Source organism: Coregonus lavaretus, assembly GCF_964263955.1.
Source record: "Coregonus lavaretus genome assembly, contig: HAP1_SCAFFOLD_2137, whole genome shotgun sequence".
Classification (NCBI taxonomy): domain Eukaryota; kingdom Metazoa; phylum Chordata; class Actinopteri; order Salmoniformes; family Salmonidae; genus Coregonus; species Coregonus lavaretus.
In genome coordinates, this window is record NW_028162680.1 from 67,079 (window position 1) to 84,711 (window position 17,633).

At 42.5% G+C, this 17,633-nt stretch overlaps 1 protein-coding gene across 2 annotated transcripts; it reads right to left on the reverse strand.

The window, feature by feature from the left end:
* Positions 1–386: 386 nt before the first annotated feature.
* Positions 387–14,181, reverse strand: LOC311119023 (arf-GAP domain and FG repeat-containing protein 2-like). 2 transcript variants are annotated; one of them, XM_084193776.1, is made up of 13 exons: positions 13,667–14,181; positions 11,350–11,443; positions 9,819–9,934; positions 8,772–8,913; positions 8,178–8,295; positions 7,824–7,928; positions 6,851–7,081; positions 5,361–5,433; positions 5,040–5,083; positions 4,772–4,864; positions 2,463–2,582; positions 1,789–1,859; positions 387–1,490 (listed from the first exon to the last, which is right to left on the reverse strand). In XM_084193776.1, the coding sequence occupies exons 1-13, from the start codon at positions 13,831–13,833 to the stop codon at positions 1,443–1,445; spliced, it is 1,422 nt and encodes a 473-aa protein (XP_084049902.1). In that variant the 5' UTR covers positions 13,834–14,181; the 3' UTR covers positions 387–1,442. The 2 variants fall into 2 exon arrangements, with proteins under 2 accessions (XP_084049902.1, XP_084049903.1); XM_084193777.1 differs by lacking the exon at positions 6,851–7,081 and having other exon boundaries at positions 444–1,490; positions 13,667–13,913.
* Between the last annotated feature and the right edge of the window lie 3,452 nt (positions 14,182–17,633).

Consider the following 17,633-nt stretch of genomic DNA (forward strand, 5'->3'; position numbering starts at 1 on the left):
GGCACTTAAATCTTTTGAATGCTCTAAATGGCACATACACAATCCATGTCTCAAGGCTTACACATCCTTCTTTAACCTGTATCCTCCCCTTCTTCTACACTGATTGAAGTGTAATTTAGCAAGTGACATCAATAAGGTATCAAAGCTTTCACCTGGTCAGTCCATGTCATGGAGCAGGTGTTCTTAATGTTTTGTACACTCAGTGTATATGCCACATCATGGACAAGGCTAGAAAACTATGCAACATACGCCGCCTGGTGGTTGAATTGACCTATTTCAAGTTGTTACTAGGGACGTTTTAAAATAGGCTACCCATAATTGACTGAAAGCCAAAGGAAGCAATCGATTACTTGGGTAAATATTTGATGATCCCAATTATGTTTGTTACAAATGATGTATTATGAAAGATTTTCCCTCAGACACACACACACTAGACACTGTTTAAAGAAGCAACAGATATTATTTAAATGTATGAACATGGACAATTATCATTATAAATACTTTCTCAATAGAACTCTTGCAAACAAAAGAAAGAGATCAATTTCACCTCCATATTTTCACCCAAAAGAACAAGAAACATTTGGTCCACTACAGGGAGAAATAACACCGTTTTTGTTTTGAAAATAGCTTTTACATTCAGTAGTATCTCCTCTTGTAGACCTCCAAGCGCATGCAGCCTGAGACTGAAACACAAATGATTTACACAGACAAAAACAACTGACATATAAAACAATACAAACGTGTTTTCCACATACACACACAGCACATGGAGGGAAAAGACAGGCTTGTCTGTAATGTCTTATCTACATGCATTAGGAGGATGTTGTGTTAAGGCTGCCATAACCATCACTAAGGAGAAAAAAATGCTTGCTCGTCATAATTTTTTGCTCTTGTCATCTTGTTCAGCTCTCATAGCCTTGAAGAGGGATATCTCTCAATTCTGTAACTTGATACACACTGACCAACTGACTGGACTGGCTAGTTTTGGGGAGTTTTTGAAGGCAGTTTTCAGAGGTGTCTCCAAAAAGCAAGCAGAATGTGATGATTTGGTGTACTGTTTTACGAATGGGACTATTTTTGCACAGACGCGGGACATGGGAGAAACAGCGAAGTGTGTGTGTGTGTGTCTTGGTGATGACACCCACAGAGCCCTGAGGTGGATTTTAATGTCACACAAACACCTTTGATATATGGTCACTCACAGACACACACACACACACTCAAAACACACACAGACACGCACTTGTACACATTATTTTAACGGATTAACATTACTGTACAGAGACTCCACACACACACACATAGAGGGGAGAGGAGCCTGCATGAACGTTTCCCCTCTCTCTCTGAAGGTCAAAATACTCTAGAGGCATGGAAATAGTTCACTGGTCTTCATGTGCCCAGGGGTGGGGTGGGTAATCGGGGGGTAGCCGGGGGCGCCGGTATCAGATGAAAGGGTTTCGCGACGTTCCTCTACCCGGGTAAACATTCCCCTGAGAGAGGGAGGGAGAGATGGAAAGAGAGAGAGAGAGAGAGAGAGAGAGGGAGGGAGGGAGAGATGGAAAGAGACAGGGAGGGAGTGGTTGAGGGAGAGATGGAAAGAGAGAGGGTGAGGGAGAGTTCCTGCTGTACATCTACTGCACCAAAAATGCCCTCCAATAACTTTTGAATTAAGCATTAGCATAACAATTAAGCAGCTAGCGGTCCAAATCCCCAACAAACTCTGTGCAAATCTATTGAAGTACACTCAATGCTCATGGTAGTGTTGCTATAGTGTGGTATGGTACTCACAGTGAATGGGTTCACTGACATTGGACGAGGAACTTTGGGTTGAGAGTCCGGTGCAGGGAAAGAGGCAAAACCTACAAATCCAACAACACCCCAAAATCAGAGATACATTAGGACCAAATATTAATACATTCAATACTAGTCTGACAAACATAGAACCACATTCAAACACATTGACAACATCCAGCATCCAACATGAAAGGGGGTTCTAACCTAGAAATATAATTACTAGAATAGACAACGCCCCTCAGACCATAGAAATTTCACTCATTCAAATTTCATGGGTTCTAACTCTATATTTGGGGGCTGAGTTGGTATTATGTAAGCATGGGAAAATATGCTGTGATCATCATTAGCTGTGATGTTGGCGCCTCCTTAGGGTTTGAGGAGACGGAGTTCATTTTGATCACAGGCCAAATCCCATACATAACAGATGACATGGCATGCTGCTGCAGCCCAGCCAAAGAACACATCCATGCAGCACTCCAGTGACTAACTGTTGTGTTTCTTGGCAAAGCATGTACTGTAATTTGTATATATAGAACACAAAATGGAAAATGCTATTTTTGCGTGCTCTTGTCCTGTGCGGTTGGAGACAATTCTCCAAATTATTTTGACGAGAATAGAATTGCATGACAATTAGAATGAGAATAGAATTATAGTCCACTTCTACTTGCCGTTGGCTTCCTGGTTGTTGGCATGCGTGTGTGGAAATGCATTCTGGGTAGCGGGAGTTGGGAAGGTGGTGGACGGGAGGAACACTGAGGTTGGAGAGCTGACGAACCCACTGGAGTCACCTGCATAGGGAAACACAACATAAGGGTGTTAAGTCACACACAGTAAATTGAATTATCTTGTGTCCTCCAATAAACCAAGAATCCATGGGCCCCAATTCTCCATTATAACTGTTTGTTAATGATTTCTAAACTACACTACCAGTCAAAAGTTTGGACAAACCTACTCATTCAAGGGTTTTTCTTTATTTTTACTATTTTTTACATTGTATAATAATAGTGAAGACATCGAAACTATGAAATAACACATATGGAAACATGTAGTAACCAAAAAAGTGTTAAACAAATCAAAATATATTTTATATTTGAGATTCTTCAAATAGCCACCCTTTGCCTTGATGACAGCTTTGCACACTCTTGGCATTCTCTCAACCAGCTTCATGAGGTAGTCACCTGGAATGCATTTCAATTAACAGCTGTGCCTTCTTAAAAGTTAATTTGTGGAATTTATTTCCTTCTTAATGCGTTTGAGCCAATCAGTTGTGTTGTGACAAGGTAGGGGTGGTATACAGAAGATAGCCCTATTTGGTAAAAGACTAAGTCCATATTATGGCAAGAACAGCTCAAATAAGCAAAGAGAAACGACAGTCCATCATTACTTTAAGACATGAAGGTCAGTCAATACGGAACATTTCAAGAACTTTGAATGTTTCTTCCAAGTGCAGTCGCAAAAACCATCAAGCACTATGATGAAACTGGCTCTCATGAGGACCACCACAGGAATGGAAGACCCAGAGTTACCTCTGCTACAGAGGATATGTTCATTAGAGTTACCAGCCTCAGAAATTGCAGCCCAAATAAATGATTCACAGAGTTCAAGTCACAGACACATCTCAACATCAACTGTTCATGTTCAGAGGGGACTGTGTGAATCAGGCCTTCATGGTTGAATTGCAGCAAAGAAACCACTACTAAAGGACACCAATAAGAAGAAGAGATATGCTTGGGCCAAGAAACACGTGCAATGGACATTAGACCGGTGGAAATGTGTCCTTTGGTCTGGAGTCCAAATTGGAGATTTCTGGTTCCAACCGCCGTGTTTTGTGAGACGCGGTGTGGGTGAACGGATGATCTCCGCATGTGTAGTTCCACCGTAAAGCATGGAGGAAGAGGTGTTATGGTGTGGGGGTGCTTTGCTGGTGACACTGTCTGTGATTTCTTTAAAATTCAAGGCACATTTTACCAGCATGGCTACCACAGCATTCTGCATCAATACGTCTTCCCATCTGGTTTGGGCTTAGTGGGACTATCATTTGTTTTTCAACAGGACAATTACATTTACATTTTTGTCATTTAGCAGACGCTCTTATCCAGAGCGACTTACAGTTAGTGAATACCTTTTTTTTATTTATTTTTTTATACTGGCCCCCCATGGAAATCGAACCCACAACCCTGGCGTTGCAAACGCCATGCTCTATCAACAGAGCTACATCCCTGCCGGCCATTCCCTCCCCTACCCTGGACGACGCTGGGCCAATTGTGCGCCGCCCATGAGTCTCCCGGTCGCGGCCGGCTGCGACAGAGCCTTGATTCGAACCAGGATCTCTAGTGGCACAGTTAGCACTGCGATGCAGTGCCTTAGACCACTGCGCCACTCAGGAGCGATGACCCAACACACCTCCAGGCTGTGTAAGGGCTATTTTACCAAGAAGGAGAGTGATGGAGTGCTGCATCAGATGACCTGGCCTCCACAATCCCCCGACCTCAACCCAATTGAGATGGTTTGGGATGAGTCGGACGGCAGCCAACAAGTGCTCAGCATATGTGGGAACACCTTCAAGACTGTTGGAAAAGCATTCCAGGTGAAGCTGGTTGAGAGAATGCCAAGTGTGTGCAAAGCTGTCATCAAGGCAAAGGGTGGCTATTTGAAGAATCTCAAATATAACATATATTATGATTTGTTTATCACTTTTTTGGTTACTACATGACTTCATATGTGTTATTTAATAGTGTTGATGTCTTCCCTATTATTCTACAATGTAGAAAATAGTAAAAATTAAGAAAAACCCTTGAATGAGTAGGTGTGTCCAAACTTTTGACTGATACTGTACATACACTATTAACTAATGAAGACTGTCTATAAACTACTTATATACAGTTTACCCCTTAAGGGGTACCTTCATGTAAAGTGTTACTGGACATTCTTGACCTTTCCCCCAGGCTGAATAAGCAGTGCTCTGCTGGCAGCTTACCTCCTGAGGTGGAGCTGTTGAAGGGGTTACTGGGGGATAGGGCAGGCTGCTGCTGCTGAGAGCTGGAACTGGAGCTGAACGGGTTGGGGAAGTCTGAGACATGGAGGTAGGAGACAGAGAGAAAGAGGAAGAGAGCGAGACAAGGAGAGCGAGAGCGACAGAGACAGAGATAGAGACAATAGTTAATGGATATGTTCAAGCCTTTCAAAGTCTTTAATGAAATATATACACCTGCATGATTGATTAATATTTTTGTAACACTGCCTACTTGCAAATGTTTGGGATCCCGACACGGCATCCACACCTGGAGAGCTGAAGAAAGAAGGAAAAGAAGAGAGGAAGGAAGGAAGGACCAACTATATATTATTACATTCATGAACATTAACAAAAACAAGTCCATTTAATATTGCAGTTGCCTCCAGCTATGGTGTGAGACTGTCATGAATTAGTAAACCAAGGGCATGCAGATATCCTGAGCAATTAAAACAATGTATTTGTACCGGGACTGGTGCACTTTAACACAGTCGACACTTCTTCGATGCATTAAATAGGAATGTTAAGTGTATTTGCTTGACATTGCATTCATTACCTGGCAGGAGTGGAACTGGAGGACAGGCGGTTCCCAAATAGGGTGCTATACTGGGGTAGTCCACCGGGGGGTGCTGAAAACACACATTCAAATAAATAGACAGACCATAGACGGGTTGGTTGTTTAGGCTAAACAAAACCGACACGTGCGCAACTATGGGGCAAAACAGACAGGGTTGGCTTAGATTGTTGACAACATGTAAACTATATTTTGTCTCCAAATGTTTATTGAAAACATAAATACATTTGCACAATGAGCACTTGTTATCCCTCAACTACATCATTACAGTTGTTGGTTAACTGGCTAGCGAATTTTTGCCATATTAGCATAGAAAGGAAGCTCTGACGAAGGCCTTGAGGCCGATACGTAAAGCTTATTAAAGAGCAGTGATTATTCAACTGTTACAATGCACCTGCAACAAAGATAGCTCAGATGTGCGAGTGCCTTTTGAATTTTTCGCCATATTAGCAAAGGCATGACATGAGTCAAAACACCTCAAAACAAGACATGGTATCAATAAAAAGCTACAACGAGCTGAAACAAGCCACCTATGATTCCCCACATGGATGCTTCTTGTCATTGTTGCTAGCTATCAGACCGCTCAGAATCATAACACCATACGGCCTTCTGCCTCATCAATGCATGTGCATAATTTTCGTAACGTTGTCAGCCAACCCGTCTATAAGCAGAGGGCTCAGCTGGGGGCTGATTTGAGAGATCAAGTGTAATTGATTTGATTTGATTTGACATAGGGTGCACATTTTCCACTCTCAGTGTGTGATTGGTCAAGGTGTAACTGTATTGACTGTGCTCAGGGTAAAAAACATGCTTATAGTTCAAGGCTATATGAATCAAAAGAAACTACACATAAATCAACCTACAGTATATGATTGCCTGGGTGAGAGATAGTAAGTATTGAATCATGGGAATAAAACAATGCTATATGTTCAAACATGCCTAAGGCATTGTTCCAGCACATTTATGTTATCATTAGTTAAGTTAGCAGTTAGTAGCATTGCTAAATCAAAACTGGAACATATTTCCTCGGTTGTTCTGTAACAACCCAACGGTGTAGTATTGAGAGCAGAAAACACAATGGGGATAATTCACTTGGTAAAACCTTGGCATTTAGAGTAAGGGCATTATGCATTGTAGCTGACAATAACCTCTCTCTCTCTCACACACACACACTCACACAAAGCTATGTCTTACTATACTTGTGAGGACTTTTTGGGGACCAACAATTGATTCCAATTCAAAATCCTATTTTCCCTAACCCCTAAACCCAACCCTAACTCCTAACCCCTAAACCTAACCCTAAGCCTAAAATATACTTTTTTGTTTAGTGAGGACCAGCAAAATGTCCTCACTTCTCCAAATGTTTGTTGGTGTACTATTCTTGTGAGGACTTCTGGTACTCACAAGTATAGTAAAATGTGTACACACACACCCACCCTCTCCCACCCCCCACACACTCCTTCTACCCTTACCTGTAGGTCCTGGTCCAGGCGACATGTCAGAGAAGACACTGTTTAGTTGGGACAGGGCAGCGTAGCGGTCTTGGTGGTTTGTGTGTGTGTTTGGGCCGGGGGCTGGGGCTGGGGGGGTGATGCTGAGGGCACTGTGACTGTGCTGCTGGCTGAGCCCTCCAAAATCCACACTCAGAGACTTAGGGAAGGCCCTGAAGGGGGCTAAGCCCCCCGAGGAGGACACTATACGACCTGAGAAGACCAAACAAAGATGGCCGAGATAAGGAAGGCTGGGGGTGTGTCCGAGATGGCACCCTATTCCCTATATAGTGCACTGCATTTGACCAAGGCCCGCAAAGTAGTGCAATACATAGGTAATAGGGTGCTATTTCAGACGCAGCCCATGCATGTTTTTCCTGACCATGTGACTTGACCAGGCAATAGCCTCAATGGATTATTGAGGCTATATTTGCCATCTTGGTCTGGTGAGGCTATTGCCTGGTCAAGTCACATGGTCAGGAAAAACATGCATGGGCTGCACAAACGTTTAGCATGCTACATGTATTAGCAGCCAGCAGGAGTTGAATGTGTTCCTAGACAGAATCATAGCATACTTCTGAGCTGTGAAATACCATTGGGCCCCTGTTGAAAGGAGCATTGTCCACTCTCTAAAAATCTCTCTCTCTCTCTCTCTCTCTCTCTCTCTCTCTCTCTCTCTCTCTCTCTCTCTCTCTCTCTCTCTCTCTCTCTCTCTCTCTCTCTCTCTCTCTCTCTCTCTCTCTCTCTCTCTCTCTCTCTCTCTCTCTCTCTCTCTCTCTCTCTCTCTCTCTCTCCGATCGGGGACTGAAGGGAGAAATTGACTAATCAGAAGTAATAGCAGAAGAGTACAGGAAGTACCTAGAGTGAAGTTCTTATTGAAAGTGCTACTGGCTAAGGAGGTAAAAGTAGAGAGAGAGAAAATGAGAGATATGTAGGTAGAGGGTGTGGTCTTTACCTGAGGGTCGAGGGAGTGCAGGAAAGGAGGGGGCGTGGCTCTGGGGTCCCATCGCTGAAGACAGAGAGCCTGGACGTTGTCTCTCTATACCTCTCAGTAGAGACTCTGAGAGAGAGAGAGCGACAGACAGAGAGAGAGAGAGAGAGAGAGCGACAGACAGAGCGAGAGCGAGAGAGAGAGGGAGACAGACAGAGAGAGAGTGGGAGAGAACAGTAGAGAGAAGGACAGAGAGAGAAAGAGTGAGGAACAGATATAACGATAGAGAGGTGGAAAGAGAAAGAAACAACAGGGTCAAATCATGTTGCCTCAGGTTCCATTATTCATAGTATCAAAAAAGAAGGTGAACAGTTCTACCTTTCATAGGGGGGTCTCTAAAGCTCTGGGAGCGTGAGGGAGCACGGGCGGTAAACACTTCCGCCTTCATGTCCGCAGGGGAGATAGCGGGGACTCTTGACGAGAGCTGGGACTGGGACTGGAGGAGAGGGGAGACGGGGGGGGGGGGACCACACAGTGGGTGGGTGTATTTTTCCTCTGTGTTACGTTATCCTCATTTAACCCTTCATCTATTATTCACCCCTTTATTTTTGATGTGAAGATGACCTGGAGTGGGTTATTTCTTTGGTCATCCGCCTCTGTCTCTCTGTGTCATTGGATCTCTATTGGTACAGTATTCAGTATTCTGGTACAGTATTCAGTATTCTGGTGCAGTATTCACCTATCTCTAACTCTATTACGCTTCTCCACAGTAACACCACTCCCTCCACTTCTTTTTCTCTCTCTCTCTCCTCTTTCTCTCTCTCTCACTCTCTCTCCACTTGCTCTCTCTCTCCCCCTCCCTCCCCCCCTCCCTCCCTCTTCACTTTCCCTTTCAATTTAATTTAATAAAGCTTTATATACATGAAATACACCTCTGCCTCTCTCATCTATTGGAGGAGTTATGTATCTCACCAGTGTGCGTCTGGCCGAGGGGAGCATGGTGTGGGATGGGGCCTGGGCGGGCGGGGGGCCGTGAGAGGAGGGTAAAGCCTGCACCCCCGGCGGGCTCCAGGGTCCCTCCACCTCCCTCCGGCACTTGTTCTTCGAAAAATGCCTGAAGAATAGTTCAATGTTGCTGTGAGTACATTTGAAGAAGAGATTTTATCTCAATGAGACTAAACTAAACTAAGAACGAAAAAATAATTTTCCCACTGTAAGTAAATGCATTGTGCTACAAAATAATTTGAGTGGACATTCAACATATTCAACTCAATGTGTACAACTTTGATCGGATGTGTTCGGATGAGTTCGAAGTACAGTGCTATGAAAAAGTATTTGCCCCCTTTCTAATTTTCTCTACTTTTCATATTTGTGATACTGAATGTTATCAGATCTTCAACCAAAACCTAATATTAGATAAAGGGAACATAAGTGAACAAATAACACAACAATTACATATTTATTTCATTTATTTCATAAACAAAGTTATGCAACACCCAATTCCCCTGTGTGAAAAAGTAATTGCCCCCTTACACTCAATAACTGGTTGTGCCACCTTTAGCTGCAATGACTCCAACCAAATGCTTCCTGTAGTTGTTGATCAGTCTCTCACGTCGCTGTGGAGGAATTTTGGCCCACTCTTCCATGCAGAACTGTTTTAACTCAGTGACGTGTGGGTTTTCAAGCATGAACCGTTCGTTTCAAATCGCAGCTAGGTCATGCAGCAAGACAATGATCCAAAACACACAATCAAGTTTACATGAAAATAGCTAAAAAGCAACAAATTGGAAGTTTTGGAATGGCCTAGTCAAAGTCCAGACCTAATCCCAATTGAGATGTTGTGGCAGGACTTGAAACGAGCAGTTCATGCTTGAAAACCCACACGTCACTGAGTTAAAGCAGTTCTGCATGGAAGAGTGGGCCAAAATTCCTCCACAGCGACGTAGGGTTCACATACTTTCAAGCAGCACTGTAGATATCTTTATGGAGATATGATGATATCTTTATTGATTTCCTCACCATTTCTTTTTCTCGTATTTGTCCTGGAGGAACTCCTTGAGTTTCTGGGAGTCCCTTGTATCGAAGCATCCATCTGTCTTTGGCTCAAAGACACACAGCCAAGTCCTCCTCCCCACCTACACACATACACACACACGTACACACATGTGCAGAGCCGCAGACGCACGTACGGGTGCACACACAAACACACAAATAATGATGCAGAACATCAACAATAGACACCACATACACACACACGTGGACGCACACACACACACACAGTCTTGTACAACTAACCTTGTTGGGACACACAATTCAGTCCCATTCAAAATCCTATTTACCCTAACCCCTAACCCTAAACCCAACCCTAAGCTTAACCCGAAAACCTAACGTTAACCCTAAACCTAATCCTAGCTCCTAACCCTAACCCTAAACCTAATTCTAACCTTAACCCTAAACCCCCTAGCATTAGCGTTTGACCTTGTGGGGACCAACAAAATGTTCCCGATTGGCCAAATTGTGTTAGTTTACTATTCTTGTGTGGACTGCTGGTCCCCACAAGTATAGTTAAACATGTACACACACACACACACACACACACACACACCAAAATAATGATGTAGAAACTGAACAGTAGACACCTCTGCCTACTGACACATTAGTTAACATGCTAGAGTCACTTGCTCTGATCGACACTACTGTAGCTCACTGACTAATTATGAATCACCAACATCAAAACATTGATCTAACCAAATCTGACTACCCAGACTTTTCTACCTGATATCTGCATCAGTGCAATGAATCAGACACTCATGCACGCACGCACGCACAGACTAGTTTCTAACTAAATGGTATCATTGTGTGCAACTGTAAAGTTTGATCCCTTTCACTGCAGACACTCTCTCAGCTCACACACACACACACATTCTCTCTCTCACACACACACACACACACAGTGATGAGGTGGTTTGGGTGTACAGTAACTGCGATGTTCGATCTGATTCACTGCACAAAATGGGCAGAGCACCTACATTCCTCCAGAAACAGCCTGTAACCACCAAACAGTGCTACACTCTATTGGTCTGACTGGTAAAAGACAGGGAAGCATAAAGCATCCTCTTCTATCTCATAAAGATGGATGAGATTTTATCTGGACCTTATATAGTCTAGTTCACATAAAAAAAATGATTCCTTAGACAGAGATGGATGAATCTATCTCATGTGGCCTCAATCCCTCTCCTGGTGGCCTCGGCTCAATAATGTACATTTATCATTTATGATATCTATTTATAATACCTATATAATCTATTCTTGCTCTATTCATCCTGGGACATGAAACATGTATATATTTAATACTGAGTCCAAGTATGCGTCACAATTGTGTTTTGTTCACCTTTTCCTGCTGTTGAAATATTGAAGTATCCAGCTGAGCATTGAGCATTATGCCCAGAATTGAAATGAGGTGGGTGAAATATAGGTGTAATACTGTTAAGTCCCGCCCACAAGCCCACCTGACTCTGTCGATAATGGAGGCAGCCTGCCTGTCACTCACCTCATTGCCATGGTTTTGCAGAAACTCCACTTCCTGTTGGGAGAAGGTTGTCATGGAGATAGACTTGACTCTGTGGGGAGGGTTGAGTCCTCTCCTGAGAGAAGAGAGAGATTGGAAAAAGAGAAACCGATAAAAGAGATATGTAAGATATGTGAAAGGGGGCACTCCACATTCATAACAACATAAATCACTAAAGATGAACACTTGTGATACTGCATTTAAAAGAGGAAAGGGCAGTAGAGGGTATTTAAATTGTTCAAAAAATGGATGCAATGACAGGTGACTGTGAGAAAAAGTTAAAATAGATTGTTACAGTGAAAATGGTCATAGTGCAAATGTATCCAGTGTAGAGAAGGCTTACACAACAGGACATAATATTGTGTTCATTCACTGTGCAAATGGTATCTTTAGGCTATTCTTCTGTAATCATGACAGGCTGTTCTTTGGAGTGAGACAGCATGTGCAAGACTCTAAACCTATGCTGAAATCTCACCACTGCGAATTAGTGAAACCTTGCGAAATGTCCCACAGCCACAGCCTATAATCTGTTGGGGACCTGAGCTATGGTCTGCATGCAGAATACAATACATGAGCCTGAAGAGAATGCCAAACCTGGTGCAATGCCGAAATGAAACGTAACACGAGCACGACTACGGGCATGCCTGAAAATGATAAAGTAGTCTGATTAACTGTAGCATAGGACACCAAGGGGAGGAAGAGACACCACATAGATTAATACAGGGCGCGTCACAGTTTCAGTTTCTTGTCAATACTCAAATGTAACAGCAGCATCCTAAAATATAATCTGCAGATGCAACATACTGGTTAATCATTATCTGCATGCACAGCCTGGTCTCATAGACTTGACGTAACATAGTAATCAAATCAAATTTAATTGGTCGCATACACATATTTAGCAGATGTTATCGCGGGTGTAGCGAAATGCTTATGTTCCTAGCTCCAACAGTGCAGTAATACCTGACAATATAAAACAATACAACCAAATCCAAAAAATCTAAAGAAAGATATTAAGAGATATATAAATATTAGAATGAGCAATGTCCGGATAAAACAGTGTGTAAACATTATTAAAGTGACCAGTGGTAAATTACTATGTACATAGGGCAACAGTCTCTAAGGTGCAGGGTTGAGCCGGCTAGTAACAGTGACTAAAGTTCAGGGCAGGGTACTGGGCCGGCAAGTGGTGACTGTTTAATAGTCTGATGGCCTGGAGATAGAAGCTGTTTTTCAGTCTCAGTCCCAGATTTGATGCACCTGTACTATCTCCGCATTCTAAATGGTAGCGGAGTGAACAGGCCGTGGCTCGGATGGCTGAGGTCCTTGATGATCTTCTTGGCCTTCCTGTGACACCGGGTGCTGTAGATGTCCTGGAGGGCAGTCAGTGCGCCCCCGGTGACACTCAAATTATGTTACGTTTGGTATGGTTACATAAGACAGAAGGTTACTTAAGGAAAAAAATTAAGTAGGGTGATTGGTCGAGTGGTGGATGGGTGGGCGTATACAGGGAACTTCTAGCAACCCAAAGGTTGCGTGTTGAAATCTCATCACGGCCAACTTTAGCATTTTATCTAATTAGCAGCTTTGCAACTACTTACTACTTTTTAGCTAATTTGTAACTACTTAACATGTTAGCTAACCCTTCCACTATCCCTATCCCTAACTCCTAACCCTTTAACTTAACTCCTAACCCTACCCTTAACTCCTAACCCTAACCTTAACTCCTAACCCTAACCTTAACTCCTAACCCTAACCTTAAACTCCTAACCCTAACCTTAACTCCTAATCCAGCATTTCCCAAACTCGGTCCTCCAAGGAGTGCATGTTTTGGTTTTTGCCCTAACACTACACAGCTTGATGATTAGTTGATTATTTGAATAATCTGTGTAGTGCTAGGGAAAAAACCAAAACATGCACCGAGTTTGGGAAAACCTGCCCTAAACCCTAGCCTAGCTAGCCTAGCTAACGTTAGCAGCCTAGTTAACATTAGCGTTAGCCATCTAGCCATATCATTTGTTTTGCAATTTGGTAACATATTGTACGAATTGCAATTCGTAACATATTGTATGAATTGCAATTCGTAACCTATCATACGAAATGGATAATGGATATCCACAAATGAATACATTCCATACTAATTGGAGAGTCCCGGATTTACATTTACTATGTTACGTCTACCCCTGAGTCCAGGTTGGCATGAAATGGGCTTAGTTTTGTAGTTTTATTATAATTGTAGGCATATGTAGCCTAATAGCCTATGCGCAATATGCATGTTATAGAAAAAGCTATCCATACTTACAGCATTCCAGAGCACGACGTGCATACGAAGCAGCCCACGGTGATATCAATGTAAGTCACCCCGGGTTGACTGCACTCGAAGCAGTGTTTGTTTACTCCAGCCTGGGCCAACTCCCGGACCTTGCGGGCGCATATCTCTTGGTTGTCCCGATGTTTTCGGTTCGACATATTGCTGTCTCGGTCCGCTCTCACCGCCTTTGGTCTGGCACAGACGACAGGCTCGTAGTGGTGAGCCGCTTACCACTGGCCCTCCGCTATCCTCCCTGATTTCTCCCTTCGTTTACAGTATATATTACTCACGCCCGCATTATTTATACAGCTCGCTTTAACGTGATTTGAGACAGATATTACATGCCTGCGTCAGGCTGTGTCGTGTCTTTAGCAGAAGAAGTCAGAGGAGATCTTGTCATACTGTCAAAGAGTTTTACTAGGTCGTTATTTATTTATTCATTGCTGCATTATCCTCTTCGGCAGTGGAGAAAGAAATCTGTCTCGCTCTAAATATCTCTCTCCTCTGCTTCGCTCTCTGCTCGCCATACGAAGACGCGTCGCATTGGAATGGTGACAGATTTTTGGAACCCAGCTTGCCAGCTAAGGCAAGGACAGAGGCTCACACATAGCATAGATCGATAAATAAAACAACCTACACAAATAAACCAACAGAGAAGAGAAAAAATAAACCATTATAATTATTACATTCTATTCTATATGACTATGCTGAAACATATTTATTCAGATTATTTTATGAGAGTTGTCTGATGTAAGTTTATTTTAATAGTAACAGCAACACACATGTAATGCCTGTCATGGGGAGACTCTATCACGCCCATTGCATTATGACGTCCGAAATGAAAAAGTATTGTTTTATCTGTCTTGAGTTTGTTAACTCTTCACATCGATTTCTGATAAAACACCATCCATTTAGAACATAAAAAAGCAATATATGATAGGCTACTATACAGGTCACAAAGGGTTTACGCACGCGTCATTACGCACATGTAGTAATTAAACAGATTCAAGATAGATATCCTACCCAAAATAAATCCCTCCTAAACACTTGAGATTGGTTTCAGATTTTACACTCAGAGCAGATCAGCCAGTGCATGTAATGTAATGACGTCTTTTGGTCACGAAAGAGAGCCATGTGCAGGCAGGTCAGGTGGTAACGGCCTGGCTGAGTCCCTGCAGCAATTGCCACTCACCTGTCATTTGATCCTACAAGCTTTTCTGATGGTGGTGTAGGATGTAAACATTGTAGGCCTGCATGTATACTAGGCTATCTAGCAGCTTTTCAGCAGAGTAAGGCCTTTTAACAATGTACATCTCTTCTATTCTATTAATGTGAACATTGTGCCCTAATGTGTGTGTCTGTATATACGTGTGTGTGCGCGCGTGTGTGTGTGTGTAGGCTATGTGTGTTGCGCCATGCAGAGAGACATAAATGATTGGTCTAGATCATCAGCCACTGTAATGATAGGTCTGTCTTGGCCGCTCAACCACAGAGTAGCTACTGTGGCACGCAGACCTCTCTGGTTACATAGAACTGTATGTTGTATTGAGGTAGAGCTAATCTCCTGTTGCTCAAGGATAAGTGGACTTTTTAACATTCTGTTTTGAAATAGCCCTATTGGAGATACAATATGTGTGTGTGTTTGTGTGTGTGTCTGTATCTGTGTATGTCTGTGTGTTTGTTTGTTTGTGTGTATTGCTCGCATTTGTCTGTGTTTATGTTAATTAGAGGGCTTCTTGCCTCAGTAAGACAAAGTACAAGTATCTTCATTAATTGCAAGAGGTTGCCAAACAAGAATACACACCCTAACCACCCGAATTGTGCCTCTTTCTAAACATTTGTATGGGATTGAGGGAGTAGATGGCCCTTAGCAAGCATAATTATCTCACATAAAAACCTATTGACCAAACTACATTCCCTGTCACTATGCGAATGAATCACAAATTGACTGGTCATTGGGAATACACATCAAAGACTGAATCATTGGGAGAGAACGTTTTTGTAATGTTACCTGTAATGTTCCCCTGATGTTTGAGTGTCCAGTTTTCCGTTAGTTATGGGAACATTCTATGTTAGCAAAAACCTCCTGAGAACCTATTTAGCATGTTTTGGCATTAGAGTTAGGAGAACATTCCCTTAATGTCAAACAAAACTTGCCCAGAACGTGGTTACCATGTTCTCAGAATATTCCATATTAATGTTCTACACAGGTTTCATGGCATGTTGCAAGAATATTAATGTGTCCAGTTTTCTGAGGGTTAGGAGAATATTCCATCAATGTCACACCAAACACACACAGAACATGGTTGCCATGTTCTCAGAATTTAAGATATAAATGTTCTAGATATGTTTCATTGGAACGTTGTAAGAACATGTGTCCAAGGACGTTTAAAACATAAGACATTCTGTCATGGTCCCCTGGAGGTTTTTGTCTAGTTCCTGGCTTGTTCCGATGACGTCCCGGAAGACGTTTTTAGGACGTCGACTGATGGTCCCAAAGAGACGTTCTCCCCCCCAAAAACGTATTTCTTTATACATCACCCCTTGTTACTGTTGACGAGCCCATGACGGCCCTGGTTGGCAAGGGTAGACACACCCACAAACACAAACATGGTTTTCAACATACAGAGTTTTCAACTTACATATTTGACACACTTTGACATACATTACATTGTGCATGTTCATTTATACAGTAATTATTATTCAACATGTCCTCACCTGGGATTTGAAGAACCTCTTGATTAAGGAGTAACATTAAAAAGAGTCATATGCCCCACCAACATGAGACAACTATAATGTTTCTTTTTTTTCTTTCTGAAATAAGTCAATCAAATCTATGATGAGAGAATAGTCAGATTAACTGATAACTGACACAGACATGGTGGTGTAGCACGAAGATTGGAATTCTGTGAACCAAGAGGTTGTGAATTTGAATCCCATGTGAAGACATGTTGAAAAATAATTACTGTATAAATTAACATGCACAATGTAATAATGTATGTAAAAGATTGTCACATGCAGTTGAAGTCAGAAGTTTACATACACATTGGCCAAATACATTCCAACTCCGTTTTTCACAATTCCTGACATTTAATCCTAGTAAAAATGCCCTGTCTTAGATCAGTTAGGATCACCACTTTATTTGAAGAATGTGAAATGTCAGAATAATAGTAGAGAGAATTATTTATTTAATCTTTTATTTCCTTCATCACATTCCCAGTGGGTCAGAAGTTTGCATACACTCAATTAGTATTTGGTAGCATTGCCTTTAAATTGTTTAACTTGGGTCAAACGTTTCGGGTAGCCTTCCACAAGCTTCCCACAATAAGTTGGGTGAATTTTGGCCCATTCCTAATGACAGAGCTGGTGTAACTGAGTCAGGTTTGTAGGCCTCCTTGCTCGCACACGCTTTTTCAGTTCTGCGCACAATTGTTCTATAGGATTGAGGTCAGGGCTTTGTGATGGCCACTCCAATACCTTGACTTTGTTGTCCTTAAGCCATTTTGCCACAACTTTGGAAGTATGTTTGGGGTCATTGTCCATTTGGAAGACCCATTTGCGACCAAGCTTTAACTTCCTGACTGATGTCTTGAGATGTTGCTTCAATATATCCACATCATTTTCCTTCCTCATAATGCCATCTATTTTGTGAAGTGCACAAGTCCCTCCTGAAGCAAAGCACCCCCACAGCATGATGCTGCCACCCTCGTGCTTCACGGTTGGGATGGTATTCTTTGACTTGCAAGCAACCCCATTTTTCCTCCAAACATAACGATGGTCATTATGGCCAAACAGTTCTATTTTTGTTTCATCAGACCAGAGGACATTTCTCCTAAAAGTACGATCTTTGTCCTCAAGTGCAGTTGCAAACCGTAGTCTGGCTTTTTTATGGCGGTTTTGGAGCAGTGGCTTCTTCCTTGCTGAGCGGCCTTTCAGGTTATGTCGATATAGGACTCGT